General features: G+C 49.1%; 1 protein-coding gene across 1 annotated transcript in view; it reads right to left on the reverse strand.

The window, feature by feature from the left end:
* LOC307245213 (cadherin-20-like) overlaps window positions 1-17306 on the reverse strand; it is a 64227-nt gene that overhangs the window by 10513 nt on the left and 36408 nt on the right. The window contains exons 2-7 of the mRNA XM_080020667.1: window positions 11411-11770; window positions 6911-7205; window positions 5982-6101; window positions 5007-5174; window positions 3027-3214; window positions 1597-1850 (exon numbers count right to left, since the gene is read on the reverse strand). Coding sequence (XP_079876793.1) covers window positions 1597-1850; window positions 3027-3214; window positions 5007-5174; window positions 5982-6101; window positions 6911-7205; window positions 11411-11647 — 1262 coding nt within the window. The 5' untranslated portion in view covers window positions 11648-11770. The remainder of the gene's footprint in view (window positions 1-1596; window positions 1851-3026; window positions 3215-5006; window positions 5175-5981; window positions 6102-6910; window positions 7206-11410; window positions 11771-17306) is intronic.

A 17306-nucleotide genomic window follows, 5' to 3' on the forward strand; every position in this document is an offset into this window, starting at 1 on the left:
CAAAGAAGTACAAACGTGCATGGAGGTGCGTGCACGCTCAAACACGATAAAACGCATACACATGTGCACTGGTGCAGATAGAAAAATATACTAGCTGGGCTTGCTTTGTGAAGCACGTACATGATAGACATTCACTCAGAACAACCCCCCCGCCCCCCCTCCCCACACACACACAGATACATTAACCTCAGTCTCTACCTGCTATGTCAACTACTACGTGATCCACATAACATATACTTCACCCTATTCTTTTGTCCACACACACACACACACACACACACACACACACACACACACACACACACACACACACACACACACACACACACACAGTCACACACACACACACACACACACACACACACACACACACACACACGCACACACACACACACACACACTAACTGTTTTCCATCTTCAAGCTCGTTCTACCTTCATTCCTAGTGGTGGTTGTGCCCAGACAGCTGGACTGAGGTTCAGTCTGAGCAGCTTAAAGTGCCTGTTCACTGCAGGAGTCATTGATTTCATTGGATGATTAATGGCCTAATTAGGGGCTTGATGTCTCATTCAATTGCGAAAGGTTGCGGTCTGGACTGTCAGTCCCCGGTGCTCCCAGTACCACAACATCTGCTTCATTCAGGGACAGAATAAACCTGCTCCAGCTGAGATGAGAGAGAAAGCAAGGTTTCCTGAAACGGGACTCATTGAAGGGCCTTGCCAAAAAGTTGGGTTATTATCGAGAGCCTTCCCTCCTTATTGTCATGCCTTTTATCACTATTATTCACACTGTGGCTTCCTCTGGTGAGGTTGACCACTGAAGGCTGTGGGTGAAGAGTAATTTCATCCAACATCTGTTTATGTTGCAATGGTGACCCCAACAGGATGCGAGGTGTTACTACAGCTGCTGCTCTGGTACCGTCCACAGGCGGGAGCAGAAGTTCATTAAAAAACAAATCAATTTCCAAGGTTAAAGTATGAGAGACTTGTTGCAAAGACAGCGATGAAAGGACTCCTTCAACTCCTTCAGGTCCATGAACATCTTACTGGACCATTTCTGTAAGAGAGAGAAAAAGCACACGCGTTCTGCTGGCATTGAAAATAAAAAAAAAATTTCAAGCTGCACTCTGCATTTTTCTCCCTTTGCAGGGGAAAAAATAAAAAAATAATAGACCATATTTATCTAAGCTCTATGAAGGACTGCTTTGAACTGTACTACCAGAGCACTATTTCCCTCACTCACTCTCTTTCACATCCCTCTCAGCAACTGTGATCCTGAACTGTAAGATTTTTCCTGCCCATCGCCCGGTGGTGGTACTTTAAAAAACACGTTTTGTTGGGGAGGTCAAGGGTCAGAGAGACAACAAATTGAAACCACACCCCTCAAGGTCCTAGGGTTCAGTGTCTGAAGCCTGGAGAGGAACCATCACGGGCAGATGCTGTATCTCACTGCCAAGATAACTCTGTCCTCTCTAGCAATGGGTGGTGTAGCTCCACAGATTCATCTCTAATCCGAGTGTACGTGTGTTAATTGGCGCTGTGAGCCCGGTCCTGCGGTGGCTGGCAGCCTGCGGCCCATCTGGCCGTCATTGGCCTCACCTCACAGTGTTGTTGGCGGCGTCGGGGTCCCTGGCCGAGACCGTTTTGACTACCGTGCCGATCTCGGCGTCTTCGGGAAGCTCGATGTAGTAGGCAGGAGAGTCAAACACCGGGGCCTCGTCCACGTCCTCCACGCTCACGTGCACGATGGTGACGTCCTTGAAGGGCCCGCGGTGGCGGAGGGCCGGGTCCGTGTGGGTGTTGGCCCCCTCCACCTTCAGGGTGTAGCTGGGCTTATTCTCAAAGTTGAGTGGCTAAGTTGGAAAGACACAGATAGCAACAGGATAGGTTCAGCACAAGGCGTATGTGTTTGGGTCTTTTTGTGAAGTCTTGACACTTCAGTAAGACAGCTGGGTGTTGGAGGGTGTTTTCAGTCAGATACACTCTTTCCAAAATAACTCTTGTGAATTAAAGGCAATATACATGGGAGCCTTTCTGTGTGGAGTTTGCATGTTCTCCCCGTGCTCACATGGGGTTTCCTCCACCTCACGTCAGTAAGGACCCCCCCCAAAAAACATGCACACATCATCGTCTGACCAGCGATGGACACTTATCACCTGGTCACTGCTCCTGGCTGTGGCCCCGGAGGAAGGACAAGCCAGGATGGGTTAAATGCAGAGGAACCATTTCACCGGCCACCATCCAAAGCATGTGCATGTGTGTGTGTGTGTGTGCAAGCATGTGTTGTTGTGTGACAAATAAAGATTGTTTCTTCTTTTCTACTTACCGTAGACTAATTGCTTCTTGCCCATATTGGGCTCACAAGTTATCTAGTTAACTGTGTACATAGATAGATAGTGTATATACAGTATGTGCTGTTTCTTATCTTTTAATTTAATTTGCATCTCTTTCTTGATGGCACTGATTTCTGCTGCTGTAATGCCTGAATCTCCAGGGATTAAAAAAAAGAGTGGTATCTTATCTTACACACCTAAATATTTGGATTTATGGGGATGGGATATACAGTATGAGGATATATGGGTAAGGCGGCCATAATGAAACCTTTAAAGGGGTACAAGCAGCACAGAACTGGCAACTGCAGGATAGAGAAAGTGACATCATTGGTAGAATACAGAAAGGATAAGAAGGGTGGAGCTGGGGTTGGGGTTAGTATCCAAGGAGGAAGCATTTAGACGGATGAGCTGAGTGATCAGCCGATACCTAGGTGAACCTGCACGCTTTGCTCAATCAACTGAATGATTACTATTATAGCATTGGCACCAACATAGCTTTGGCATTTATTGTCTTATAAGTCTTGATACCTTGTTGGAAGGAAAACAAACAATTTGTATGCTAAGTAATTAGATCAAATGCGAAAATGTATTGACAGATACAAAACATCACAAGCATGTTTCATTGGGATTTTTCTTTGTACAAATGCGGGAAAATGCATTGATTAACAATCACCAGACAAAAGCAGAGACGTTTACCTTCTTGATGGTGATTATCCCGAAAAGGCTGGTAGGGTCGGTGCTGATGTCAAAGGTGTCGCGCCCGTCTCCGTCGATGATGCTGTAGGTCATTTCAGCGTTGGGACCGATGTCCCTGTCCTTGGCCCAGATACGACCCACCACCGAGCCCACTGGATCTGACTCCGGAACACTCATCTGGTACAGTCCTGAGGGGGACAGAAGGAGAGGAAAGAAAGTGAGATCGACGGATAGTCTATTTTAGTAATCTGTCCACTAGAGGGAGCCAAACATCCTCGATCCCCACAGGCTTTGAAGCGTGTGTCAGGTGGTCTCAAACAAACGTGCGCGCAAAGTCATTTTGAAATTTGGTTATATTGCATCGTGGCTGCAGTTCAACCTTAAAATGGGGGTGACAGCTGCCCAATTTGCGACTCTCCCTCGGGCCCCCAAACGACATGATTACACATTGTGGTTGTCAGGGGGGATATGCCGGCTCTTCGAAACGGATTACAGCTCCATCGTTGTGATGGTGTTAATTGGGAGAGGTGGAAGTGAGCGGTGGCTGGTGTTTCCCCATTTTTTTTTTATGCTGGGGTGAAGGGGCGAAGGCACTCGTTAGGCCGACTGAGGCTTCTGCGGACAACCGGGTGACCTCCTGACCCCCAGCAGGGGGAATAATGGGAGAGGCAGAAATGGGGGTAATCAAAGAGACAGCATGGGGCGACTGGTGGCCCTGGGATGGCAAGGGAGGAGGAGGAGGGGACGAGCGGAGGAGTGTGGGGATATTAAGGCAAATAGCTGGGGGCTGGGAGCTGAAGTGGGGGAGGGACGAAGTGGGAGAGCGGGTAGAGGATGGAGAAAAACAACTCGGACAGCGGAGGCGAGGAGAGGAGGGATGGCGATGTGAGGTCTTGCTTGGCACCAAGGTTGAAGCATTGCACTTAAAACCGCGTACTTAAGGCGATTTTGACACAGCTGGGGGGGCATGCATTTCCATTATGGAAATGCATGCTGGCAAAGTACTGCCCTGTACTATAAAAAAATCTCTCACCAAATGGGATTCAGCCATACAAGACCTACATTTATCTAGACGCTTGCCGCTATAAAGCCACACGCCTCTAAGAGCCTCTTAGAGCCTCGAAGAGCGATGGTTCAGGATCTCTGGGATTAAATCACTTTTTCAGCCCTGAGAAGGGTTGCAAACTCTCGGTTCATAAATTGAGATTGAAGGAGGGGAAAAAACAACGGAAAAGAAAGAGGCGACAGAAACCAGAGGGAAACACTGGGACGAATGTAAGACAGGAGCAGTGGCGAGAGGGTAGCTGGAAGTAGAAGAAGGAGAAGATGGGGGAGGAGGAGGAGAAGCCAAAGGAGGTGGCGACGGAGGAGCGGGAGGATGAGGAGGATGAGGAGACCAAAGAAGGAGGAAGAGCCGGCGGGAGGAGCAGAGGAGGGAGGACAAGGAGGGAGGAGAAGTAGATGGAGGAGTAGAGGATGAAGGTGGAGGCGGAGAGGGAGCCAAAGACGGAGGGAAAATAATAAGAAGAAACAAGGTAGAAGAAGACTATGAGGATAAAGTGTCATAAGAGGCTTGCACCCCAGACAACAAAATGCCTTTTACCATAATAAAACAACCAGAAAAGGATGGCAATTATTGTTTTTACTGCGTGAGTGTGAAGAAGCTGAGAGGAAAAGCAAAGGGAATCATGGGGGATCGCTGCTTTGTTACTGGGGTTCAACGGTGCAGGGGAGCGCAGAAATGAAATTAAAATATGTTAAGAGATTGCTTTGGCAGCTTGATGACTGGAGGGGAAACTCCTTTTCAAAGCAATATTTTTGAATTGCTGTTGCATCATTTCCACGGGGACGATTACGATTGTTCTGACTTCGAAGACATTTTTACAGCGCGCTGCTCCCGTTTTTTACACGGCGCACGGCGGTGCTTTTATTGTGAAATGCGCCGTTCCGTTGAGGAAGCCTCGGCTGGACGCGGCTTACTCTGGTCGAACATGGGCGGGTTGTCGTTGATGTCGCCCAGGGTGATGTTGATGGTGGTGGTCCCGGCCAGGCCGCCCAGCTGGCCCCCCATGTCCTTAGCCTGGATTACCACCGTGTAATTCTCCCTGGTCTCCCTGTCCATGTCCGCCAGGGACACCCGCACCAGGCCTTTGGGGGGAGAAGCGAGAGAGAGAGAGAGAGAGAGATAGAGAGAAAGAGAAAGAGAGGAAAAAGAAGGGCAAAAGGATTTAGAGACCAGGATAGAGACCCTGTTGCAATAGTCGACTGTGACGAAAACGCAATTGAAAGCAGAGGCGCCGAAACCACACAACAGACACGAGGGGAATTGAGGAGCCGTTGGCTGGAGGCTGGCGACACAGATTAAGGTCATGTGTCCAAGCGATGGTGTCTCGGAATGTGGCCGGAAGCAGTTGACCAGGAAAAAAAAAAAAAGAAAAGGTGGAGGAGTATATTTTGCGGTGGTCAGGCTCGGCATTAGCAATGACTTTGGTTAAACTTTAACTAAGGTCGAGGTAATGTTTTCTTTCCAAGTTAAGTTTCGCCCGATACGAAACACGGTGGTTGAAAGTTCTCTGCCGCCAATGCCGTCTTGTTGTTGGAGGAACAGAAAGCCACATGAGTCATTACTTGGCTGCTCGTCAGAGAACTTCTACCAAACTTTAGAAACTTTCCTCCCGTAACCACAAAACCACAAGTGGCCATGTGGCCAAATGGCCCATGAGTGGATTCCCTCCAAACTCAACTGAAATTACTGGTTGTGTAGTTGATCAAATGTTTGAGTTAGCCCCTTATAATTTGGTCATTATAATTAATACTTGTGATGACTGGGCAAGCAGCGGTCTCAAACTAAAATACGGGGTTTCTTGCCCCATGGTGCGTCACAGTGAGCGTGCGTGTGTTGTGGCGTTGTGCGGAGCGGTTTGGGCGCGGCGCCTGTCTTTGCGTCAGACGTACCGGACTTGGCGTCCACGGAGAAGTAGGGCTGCCCCTCCAGAATGCTGTAGACCACGCGGGCGCTGTTGCCATATGTGGGGTCGTCGGCATCCGTGGCGGTGAGCTGGATCACAGATGTTCCTGGGGAAAGGCGGAGGCGCGCACTGTGACACTGCTGTTTCTGATTTGACAAATGATTTCTTTCCCTTTCTCCCTGGCGAGTTGTTTATCACCCTGGTTTTAAGGATACATCTGTTTTTCAACAAACTCGGCGGTCCCCATTTGCCCACTGCGGATCTGCAAAAACCTTGGCTGTCTTTGTCAATCGTGGTACAGATTGACCCGGGTCAACTTATGGCGCTCTTCGATGGCAAAATAAGTATTTTAACAATCTATAATATACAAAATTCAGCATGGGAAATGGTTTTCTTCCACTAGCAGGAAGAGAAGTCGAGGAGGGAAGTGGGTAAGGTGTTATTTAATGTAGCTCTTTTTCCTCCTGCACGCAGGAACCACCACGGCACAAGGAATTAGCTATGCCTATTTACTTCAAGGCATCCACAGAACAAGGTTTATGAATAGTGAATGAGGCAGATGGAGCCTGTTCGGAAGCAACAACAGTCATACTGTGGGCGCTTCGCCTTTGTTCATCGTGATTGCACAGTTGCGGCTCCCCTTTCGCGCAAACGCGACAGAACCTCAAAAGCAACACGCCGACGACGGGAGAAGGTGAACGTGCAACTCCCTCCCATTTGGGTCTTTTGCCTCATGCAGCTGGTTTAGACGGAGAGACTAAAAGGAACGGGCGGAGTGAATTGGGAGGGGGAGAGAGAGCGAGAGAGAGAGAGAGAGAGAGGTACAGGCACAAACAGTGGTTTGGATTCAAGCTCAGGCTTTTAAGGTGATAAACCGCCAGACTCCCTTCCAAACCCCCGGCCCATTCGAATCACCTATGTTGGACATCTCGGGTACGGTGGCCTGGTAGGGTCCGTCAGGGAACTTCGGCTCGTTGTCGTTGATGTCCTGGATCTTGACGATGAACTCCGACTCGGGCTCCAGCGGCCGGTCCGTCAGCCGGTTGCGGGCCTGGGCGCGGAGGACGTACTGGGCCTTCACCTCCCGGTCCAGCCGCTGGATGGCGTGGATGTCACCCGTGCTGTCGTCGATGGTGAACGTGCTGCCGGCGCCGTCGCCCATCAGGATGTACTTGATGGAGCCGTCCCCCTTGTCCATGTCCGAGTGGAGCTGAGAACGAAACAAGCTGTGGTGTTCAGATCCTTCCCCCTTTTTTTTTTTTAATTGACTATCGATCCATCGATGCATCTATCTACCCATCCATCCGTGAAGGAAGGCGTGAAGACATAATAACACATATGTATCAGCTCCCGATTGGGGTGTTTTGACTGCGGGCTTGCTCAACCTTGTGCCGGTACAAGTGCACCTAAATCAGTACACGTCTAATGTCGGTCATTCTCCTCTGATCAGTTTTCATCGTAGCTGCGGGTCCTGTGGTGCAATCAAAGGCCTTTTGTGGGGCCGCTGGAGCAAATGGGCTGTTGATGTGCAATCATCGCTTAGTTCGGCCCTAGTGGCCCTCTCTGTATTATATGCACTTTGCTCTCGCCTTCCATGGTAGATCCAACCCCCAACGCCCCCACCACCACCACCAACCTTTCCAAACCTCCAAACGTCTGCACTCTGAGAGCTACTCAACAAGAAGGGCTGTAAGAAAATATCCCTACACCTTGGGAATCTAATTTGTATACTATTCTGAGGTATTGTGCATGACAAAAGTTTTTGTTTTTTTTGCAGTAAATATAAATGTATGATTGTTCTCTCCTTCTCATTCTTTACAAATGTGTGGCTTGGCATCATCTAGTGGTTCCAATCAGCACGATGCGTGCAGGGCAGGTGCTGATTAGATGGATAAGTACTTTTAGTGGCCCTCGCTACGTTAAATTGCGCTCGTTAAAATAAAAAACCGGCAACCGTCATGCATTGACTGAGTGGGGACTGTGAATGGCTGCATGCAGACTTTTTGTGAACGGAGACATGCCCACTCCTCACCCACTTCTTGGCATTTTTGCTCAATTGTACCAGACCCCTGTATCGCCCCATAATGCGCACCGTCCGACCCCGAACACTCGGGGCTGTTTTTGTTGACTGCAGTGACAGAGCTGACGTCATCCAGGTGCTGAGGCTCCAGAACCTGCTGCTGTTCAGATGCTCACAGTGTGTATCTCGGCACAAAAACAGCCAACCCCAGGCTTTTCTGATCTCTTTAGCCAACGCAACCGCCTGCACTCCCTGCTCTCCTGCGGAGCGCAGCTCAACTTGGTGTGTGTGTGTGTGTGTGTGTGTGTGTGTGTGTGTGTGTGTGTGTGTGTGTGTGTGTGTGGTGTGTGTGTGTGTATGTTTTTAATCAACAACACATTGTGGGCTTCAGTCCTGTGTCTGGCTGTGATGTATCTCAGGCCATTCACTCGCCTCCACCTGTGCCTCATCCCCTGTCTCTCCTTCACTGATCCTTCCTTTCCACTCGCACAGATAAAAAGAAGGAGTTTGACACTCGGGCTATCAATTACCTTGAAGGCTTTCGGCCTCACTCTCAAGCTTGGACGCACACACACACACACACACACACACACACACACACACACACACACACACACACACACACACACACACACACACACAGACACACACACACACACACACACACACACACACACACAGAGACACACACACAGAGACACACACACACACACACACACACACACACACACACACACACTGGCATCCCTGGCTGGGTAAGGTGAGGAGGAAAAAAAAAGAAAAAGCACAGAAAAAGTAAAAGGGGCTTGGGGGTTCAGGGGAGTGTGAGTGTGAGTGTGTGTGTGTCTGTGTGTGCGTGTGTGCGTGTGTGCGTGCGTGTGTGCGTGTGTAGGGTAAGGTGGGATTATCGGTAGGATGCGTCTCCGCAAGCATTGTCATATAACACAATGCCTCCTGTCCTGAGTGGCTCTCCGGGTAATAGCCTGGCTTGTCAGAATCACTCATTTCACTCTGGGAGTGGTGGGGTGGATGGCTGGGGGGAGTGGATGGGGCGTGGGGGCGGGGGTGAAGAAGTGGGGAGGGGGAGGGTTTCAAGGAAGGGCTCTGTCTGCCATGGAATGCTAAATGGGAAAAGGAAAGATGGAGGGATGTTGAAAAATATGCGGGTGGGGTCAATTCCCTCTGATAGTTGTCGTTGTTATGTCGTTATTATTATTATTATTATTATTATTATTATTAGCATTATTAAAATTATTATTACTCGCTGCATAATTTTAGCTACAGTTATCCCTGGGTCCATCCGCTCCCCACATGACCCCTGGCTGTGCTGCTCTGCATCCCAGACAGTAGAATTATTCTTTTGCACTAATTAGCACGACTCCCAGTCAAACGTGCATGCTTGTTCCCAAAGGGAAGTTGGGGGTTTGAGTGCGTGGGGTGGTTGGGGGGTTTACGTGCGGCAGCCTTTTATGGGTCAATGAGGAGTAACGAGGGAACACTAAGTTCAAACAAAGGCCTGGGAGCGCTCAGACACGTTATCAGATTAGGGAAATACACAGTGATGAAGCTACGACACTAAAGTGTTTCAGCGTCCCCCACGTGAGCACCCCTCCCCGACGGGAGGTTTCACACTGCCGAACGCGTCGGCTTTATTGCATTGTTATGTGTACAATCCGCTGCCGTCTGCGATAATGTTTAAGCCACCCACACGCCCCTCTCCAGCGAGACTCGTACAAATTGTTTCAGACAGTTACTGAGTAATTGTTGCCGTTTTCTGGACGGCGCGCGCCGTATGGCTGATGATAACCGGGTTTAAAATTATCGATCAAATGCCCAACTCGCTTAAGCGGACGAGCTATCAAAGTAGCGCCCTCTGAGCATCGCGCCTGGTTTTTCCAGACGTCATTTGTGTGTGGATTCATCATCCGTCTCTTGCACAACAGGGTTGAATGTGCGATGCGCTTGTTTAACTCAATTAACTCACTCTGCTATTGTCTGGGTCCCAATTGAAGTGCATAGAAGGGGGAACTTTGTGATTTATTCTATTTTTTGCCTTCGGCGCAGCTCTCATTGAAAGTCAGATTGCCGCCTGGTACTTTCTTTCCTTTTGCATCCATTCACACAGCAGTGGCCGAGCAGCAGGTGACCTCTCGTCCTCCATTATGGATTGGGTGGTCAGGACAATGTGAGTCTGTGCTACAGAACATGAGAATAAGGTGGAGAGGTGCAGTGGAGTTCTCTCTGTTGCACCTCTCACACAGGGCACACAAGGTGGAGAGGCCATAGGTGGAAGGCCAAAAACTCAATCTTATCTTCTTTGGTGTGTGTGTGTGTGTGTGTGTGTGTGTGTGTGTGTGTGTGTGTGTGTGTGTGTGTGTGTGTGTCGATCAGAGCTAGTGACTAATGGACTACACGTGATGTCATTGGGTAATCAAATTACAATAAAATTTGTATCTGTAATCCATCAGAGAGAAACATAGAAAGTGATGGTAATTACATTAATTAGATGAGTACGAATCCAAATTTCTCCGATAACTGAGCATTACATTCAAAAATATTCAACACACATCATGAAGAGACCAATTTCCTCTTCCAATATAACTTTGGAGGAGTTCTGTGGAGTGTACGCTGGCTATCAGGTCAGAAACATGTTATTTGGCAGAAATTACTAGATGAGAAATACAGCAAACATTTCCCCAAATTGGCCAGTGAAAGCATTGCAAAATATGGCTGCTGGCTGTGAAATTACAGCTGGCATTGAAGGAGGTCATGTGCAATTTGGCGGTACATGTGCAGGTGAGGAGAAGCTTTGCCATCATGTCGCTGAGCTTGGAGCCGGCCGCCCCTGTTGGAGCTGCAAGAGCGAAACTCAAAGGCAAAATAAAGGTTGTGTGGGTATTTCAATGACCGTATTTCATACCATACAGGCATTCCTCTCTTTGCGCTGGTCAAAAAAGCAAATCATATTTGAAGGCCTGGACAAAGAGTCTTTTTATTTTATATGTTGCGGTTCTTGTCAAAAAATTATCTATTTCCACACAGATTTAAAATGCTTTTTTGAGAAAGCAACCGTATTTGATGAGACAAGTTGAATAAAATATATGCTGGTTACAAATTCAGAGATGGAAAATCCAGGTGCAGAAAGTCAAATTCCACTCCAGGATTTTGGGTCAACCATATGGCTACTGAGCATCAACTCAGAGGTCAAACTACGGAGTGAGGTCAGCTGGATCAGTGCGAGGCTGGAACAAAAACGTTGCAGGACCTGGAACTCTCCACCTTTCAATTGATTACAATTTTCGGAGGGTCATGAGTAATTTGCCATGGATTACACGGCACTAGATACACTATAAAAAAAAGCAGAATCCCACTGAACTCAACTCCTAGCGGCTCACCTTTCCGATGTAGAGCGGCTCCAGCCCGGTGTACTCCTCCAGCACGAAGAACTGGTTCCACACCCAGCCTCGCTTCACCCTCTGGAGCAGCGCCGAGCTGCCGGCCGGGTCCTCCTCTTCCGCTGCCGCCACCGTCATGGGCTTGCCCACCAGGCCGGTGGTTAGTAGGGTGAGGACGCCCAGAGCGACGGGAAGGAAGACATGGCAGCCGCCCCGGCGATGCAGCCGGTCCGCCATTGGTCAAAGCGCCGCAGCGGGTGAGGGCGATCGCACTTGTCCAAAAAAGAAGATCAAATTCTCACCGCGCCCGTTTTTTTTTTCTTTCCCCTGTTCGGTGGTGATGCGCAGCGGGCAGATGTCCTGGAAAAGAAAGAACATATGGAAGGGATAAGTTTCTCTATGTTTCAAATTTACCCAAGCCTCGTCTTCCGCATCGCGAGACGGTGTCGGACATTTGTTGAAACCTTCCGAATAATCAAAGGCTGTTTATTGATTTGTTTTTATGTTTCTGTGCTTGTGAGAATGAGCTGCATCCTTGTGTCCTCTCTCATGGCGCACGAGGCCTACTGAAGAGAGGGGAGACGAGGAGGGGAAAAAAAGACGAGAAGCGGAGATAGGAGAGGGGAGAAGAAACGGAGAAGAGAAGAGAACATGAGCGGAATTGAGAGATAAGTATCTATCACACGCTGTACAAATATTTTGATCATAGCTTTTGCTCTCTAGTTGTATATATGATTATATTTTATGGAATATTTCCATTCCATTATTTTCATATGATTATTATTTTTTTCATTCTACTGGTGTTTATCGTTTCACTGCACAATTTTAAAAGCCTGCAAGCGGCAGTGTTAGCAAACAGAGATTTTGACTCCCCATCTCAGCTTCATAGACAATTGTCCAATTTAGTTAAATTACCCCGAGAATGAAACCTGATCCGGGGTGACCTGGACACTGTAGGACCACGTTGGGTTAAAGATAAAAATTGGTGTCGTGCGCCGCTTGTTATCCTCCCGGAGTGTGGCTCCTACCGCCACATGGAGGTGAGAGGGGAGTGGTGCTCCTTTTGAGCCTCCTGTGACCGGCCCTGTGGGGTGTGATGTTCTGAGATTGCGACACAAGTGTTACCACACCTCCTCAGATTTGGCTCACACACCGTGTTCTACATGCTCCCTACAGTGCCCCCTACGTGCGTGCAATGACGCACTGGACTGGCCAGCGAGGGGAAGGCACTAAGGCTTCTATTGAGGTGAAGTCCCATTGCTCTGGTGTAGCCTGTGGTATTTTATTTTTCCAAAGCCACATTGTTTTCCCAGGAAGCTGTTTTTACTGTACTATAGACCATCCCATGTATAAAACAGACGCATATATCCCCTTTATACACTTGGGCCGAGTCTAGTGTGCTGGGTCTGGGTATCTTTTTCCATTGACTTCTATCCAATTGGAGTTTTTCTGTCACATCTAGTGGTCATTAGCTGAACTGCAGTTTAATGCACTTCCAGATTGACTTCAACAGCCAGCAGCCATGTTTTCTTCTTCTGCTTTGGCCTTTTCATTTCCCCAAAACGACCGTTCATGGGAATGTTTAGGATCAACAGGGTCAATTTTAAGACAGCCTTCACTGAAGATGTTTTTTTTTTTTCAGATCACGTACTGTATCGATTTTAATGAATCAATATCTTTCTACATGCGTGCTCAAGCCTCACCACACTGCATCTGCATCTGCATCTCTCTTTCACTTATCGGGACGACCGGGTCGTCCGCCTGCATTAACAAGCCGAAGAAATAACGCGGAAATTTATGGTCAGAAGGCCCGCGGGGCGGGGAGCAGTTTGTATGGAGAGATGCAAAATTGGAGGACAAAAAGCAAAAGAGGGAAAGAGAGAGACTGTTTGACTCCATTATGTTTTGTAAGAGAGAGTGCATTGTGCCGCTGTAGACTCTCCCTGAATCGCCAAACTCAGTTAATCATTGTTGAAGAGCCACAAAAAGGGCAGGAAGGGGTGCGGGGCGTGGCTGCATTGTCAGTGGGAGGCTGAGGGAAAAAAAGTGTGTGTGTGTGTGTGTGTGTGTGTGTGTGTGTGTGTGTGTGTGTGTGTGTGTGTGTGTGTGTGCACGCACGCGGGGTGTTAGGCCAGATCATGTGGGGCTCCTTGGCAGGATGGCAGGAGACTTGACCCCGGTGGCCCCCTCCCATTCTCCCTATTGAAGTGCTCCAGTTGCCATTATGAAGTCAAATTAGCTCCCTGTTTGTTAGTGTGCAACCCCCCTCCGCCGCCCTGCCCCTCCACCCGGCTCCAGACCCCCCTGAGGGGTCAAGGCATACCCCCAACCTCCCCCCACCCCCCATCCCACATTTTGTTCCATTTTGTCGTGTCTAATGAGTTGACACGCTACATAATTGTGCGGGTAAAACATTCCACACATCTTTCTCTGGATAATCTTATGGCTTTTCACTTGTTCGCGCAAAAGCAGCTGGTGGTCGCCACACGGGCCGGCCCCCTCCACCCCCCCTCCACCCTCCCACCACCCACCACCCCCGCCCTGAACGGAGGGATAGTAGGGAGGATGGGAGAACGGGGGGATGACGGGATGAAAAGGGGAGGCGGAGGACGGAGGAGCCATCATGGGACGTGACGTGAGACCATTTTTTTTTTTTTCCACCATGTTTTTCTCCCCGCCCCAACGCCCCCCACCCCCACAGAACGTCCGTGTTTTGTTTTTCAAAGGAAGAAAAAGATGCAATTTGCAGTTGTTTGCCACAAAACATATTATTTGAAAAGAAAATCAGGACAAAGAGGGGGGGAGAGAGAGAGAGAGAGAGAGAGAGAGAGAGAGAGAAAGAGAGAGAGAGAGACTCAAGTCAATTGGAGCAGCTGGTAAGACTGATGGTAAGAATGATCGGCAGTATTGTTGTATCATGGTATTCCATGTCCACCTGCTGCTCCATTAGCCGTTATCCGACAACAACAACAACAGCAATTTCAAAATCCTCTTCGCTTGAGAGGCACTGACGAACGAACGCCGCCTCCCTAATAAAGGGGGAAAACAAACCTAAGAAGCAACGCAGAGAAATAACAAATGAGAAACTAGGCCACGTAGGCTGGCACGCCTGGTATTAAGCACACACACCGTCCTAAAATGATCCCACTCTGCCACTCAGTTTGGAAAAGCCAGTTGCTGATTCCCAACGTCGGTAACTGGATCCTAACCTACTTACCGGGGAAAGTATTGGAGGCGCTACTGTCCAATTATAACAAGAAAGGCTGCTGTAGTTAACATAGGGTGTTACTGAAACCTCCACCCCAAATTGAAGCATGTCTAATTCCACTGAATGGGGTTATCTTTCGCCGGCTTAGTCCGCGGTGCCGTCGCGGGGGTTTTCACGCCTCTTCCGTCTCGTAAATGTGCTTTGTGGGGCATTATTAAGGCTTAATTTCACAGTGGTCATGTCAGTGCGCTCGGTTCACCTAGCTGCCAAAGGAACCCCCCCCTGGACCACCTAAATGGGACCCTGGAAAAGGGGTGGACCCGTGAAATAAGGGGGACGATTCGGGCTCCCATGTCCCCTTGCACTCCCGGCTGGGTGAAACGTCATGGCTAATTTGTTAACCACAATTGATTTTGCATGCTCGAGAATACGGCCACCAGGAACGGGACTTCACTCGTCTGACCCTGGTGATGGCGGCATAGATGCGCCTTTCAGCGAGATTGATTCCTCCGGTTTTTAATGTGGAAAACTGGACTACAATAGGACCACTGGACGGGGGAGATGTATGCAGTGCATGCAGCTTTCCCGGCAGACCAACACTGGTTTAGAGCGGCACTCAGTCAGATTAAACAGGCTCTCTGATATTGCACCGCTATCAGTACATTACTGAATGCATTCACTGTTTTCACTGCAGTTGTGATGACATAAAGCTCGACCTTTCACAACGAAACCACGACTCCAGGGGCAATGCATGCAACGAATCAACCAGAAGGGCCAACGTCCCAGGTTCAGAGAGTAAAAAAAAAAAGTCCTGGCCGTTTTTTGTTTTTTTTGCTCCGGCCATGCAGCGATTCAGATGACTGCACTCATTAGTTGGACTTTCTGGGCTGTTGCTGATTAGCGACAAAACCGAGGGACCGAGTTTTTTTCTTTCGTTCCTCAGAGGGAGGTGTCTTCAAATGCCTTCGTGAGGGGGGGGAGACACATGGAGGGGTGCGTTCTGGCCTCACTGCTGTTTGTTGTGGCGGCATAAATACAACCATGAACCCCTACTAGCGTGTGTGTGTGTGTGTGTGTGTGTGTGTGTATGTGTGTGTGCGTGTGTACGCCTGAGCCTACTACTCTCCGTTCAACCCCCCCGACCAACCCTTCCCACCCCCAGGGCAGACGGTGCTGGCGTGGAGCAGCCTTTGAACCTGCCTCTGCCACGCTCTGTAATTGTAGATTGTGGTGAACCCCCCCGGCTTCGGTCTGCGCGTCTATATCTGGGCTCCGCTGCGCCAACCGGCTCCCTCCCCGCGGCAAGTTTACTGTAAGGTGTGTTTAATTACCCATCCAAGCTCCTATTTCTTGTCTGCTTCTGCTCTGGCTGTCTATTGTCTACTGAGGGGGCCGTGGTTGGCATCAGAGGCATGTTTTCCCCCTCTGTGCCGGGCTGCCGCTGCCGTTTCCTTCATGCTATTATTAGAGGGAAACTATATAAAACAGAACCTTTTTTTTACCATTATTTATCCCCGAGTTTGACTCTGCGGCGGCGTGATTATTTCTTTCTTTTCGCACCGTTGTCCCGTCCTGACTCTGTAGGGCTCTGTCTTTGTTGCTGAAATTTATTTTCCGTCCTCTCTGTCGTCCCTCCATGGCACGCACACACGCGCACATACACACTCACACACGCACGCGCGCACGCACGCACGCACGCACGCACGCACACACACACACACACTCCCGTCCCTCCCCTTGCCCATTTAGTTCATTCACTGGCTGACTGGTGGAGGCCATAAAAGGAGCCTTGTCATTTATAGAGAAATTAAATCACACAAACTGGCATTCATCCCGGGCACTGGTGCATGGAAATGATGTCACCACGCATAAGCCTCATCTGGAAAAGTTTGCAATCAGAGTCAAATTAAACAGTGGCTGCGTCGCGGGGGAAAGGAACGGCTAACGGACCCATAAACTACCCATTAATCTTTCTCGGATATACATATATATAAAAGCTTTTATTATTTTAGGATGGTTGTTTTAAGGGGTGGGTGGGCTAAGTATCTCATCTGCCTACTTTGAGGCTGCCATTTGAGATAGTAGTGCTTCTACAGAACAACCAATACAGAACCAACTTTCTTCCCCGGGCGACGCTGGAAGATGTCGTTATTATGAGTCAGGTGGGTTTTGGGTGGAGGGCTGTGACGGTTGGGGTACATAGTGGCCCGTCATTCGGAGGACCCTCCGCTGCCTCTCGCTGACACCGAAAACAGGCAGGAGAAAAAAAAAAAAAAAAAAAAAAAAAAAGCCCACGCTCGGCGGGCGCACGCAATTGCTTGATCCCGCTCTCACTCGTTCCTCATCCGCCGAAATCAGAAGTCGGGCTCCGACTGAAAAGCAGACCGCCGCCCGGTCCCCGCCGGCGCGGCTTGTTTGGAGCGGCGACGTTCTGAGAATTGACAAAAAGTTGTTTTGCTGTTTGATGTGCCTCCACCCTCCCTTCGCTGAACACATGATGTTTACCGCGCCCTGCTTCTTTTTTGGCAGGCCCCCCCCAAGGATATTTGCTCTTTGGAAAAGTTCTTTGTCTGTGTATTTTTTTTTTTTTTTTTTTTATGCCATCAATTAGCAAAAAGCGAGATATCGATTTTGAGGTCCACCAAACTCACGCCTCCTTCACCTCGTGTCAGTCGACAAATCCCAAAT

Source organism: Zeus faber (genome assembly GCF_960531495.2).
Source record: "Zeus faber genome assembly, chromosome: 19".
Lineage (NCBI taxonomy): Eukaryota > Metazoa > Chordata > Actinopteri > Zeiformes > Zeidae > Zeus > Zeus faber.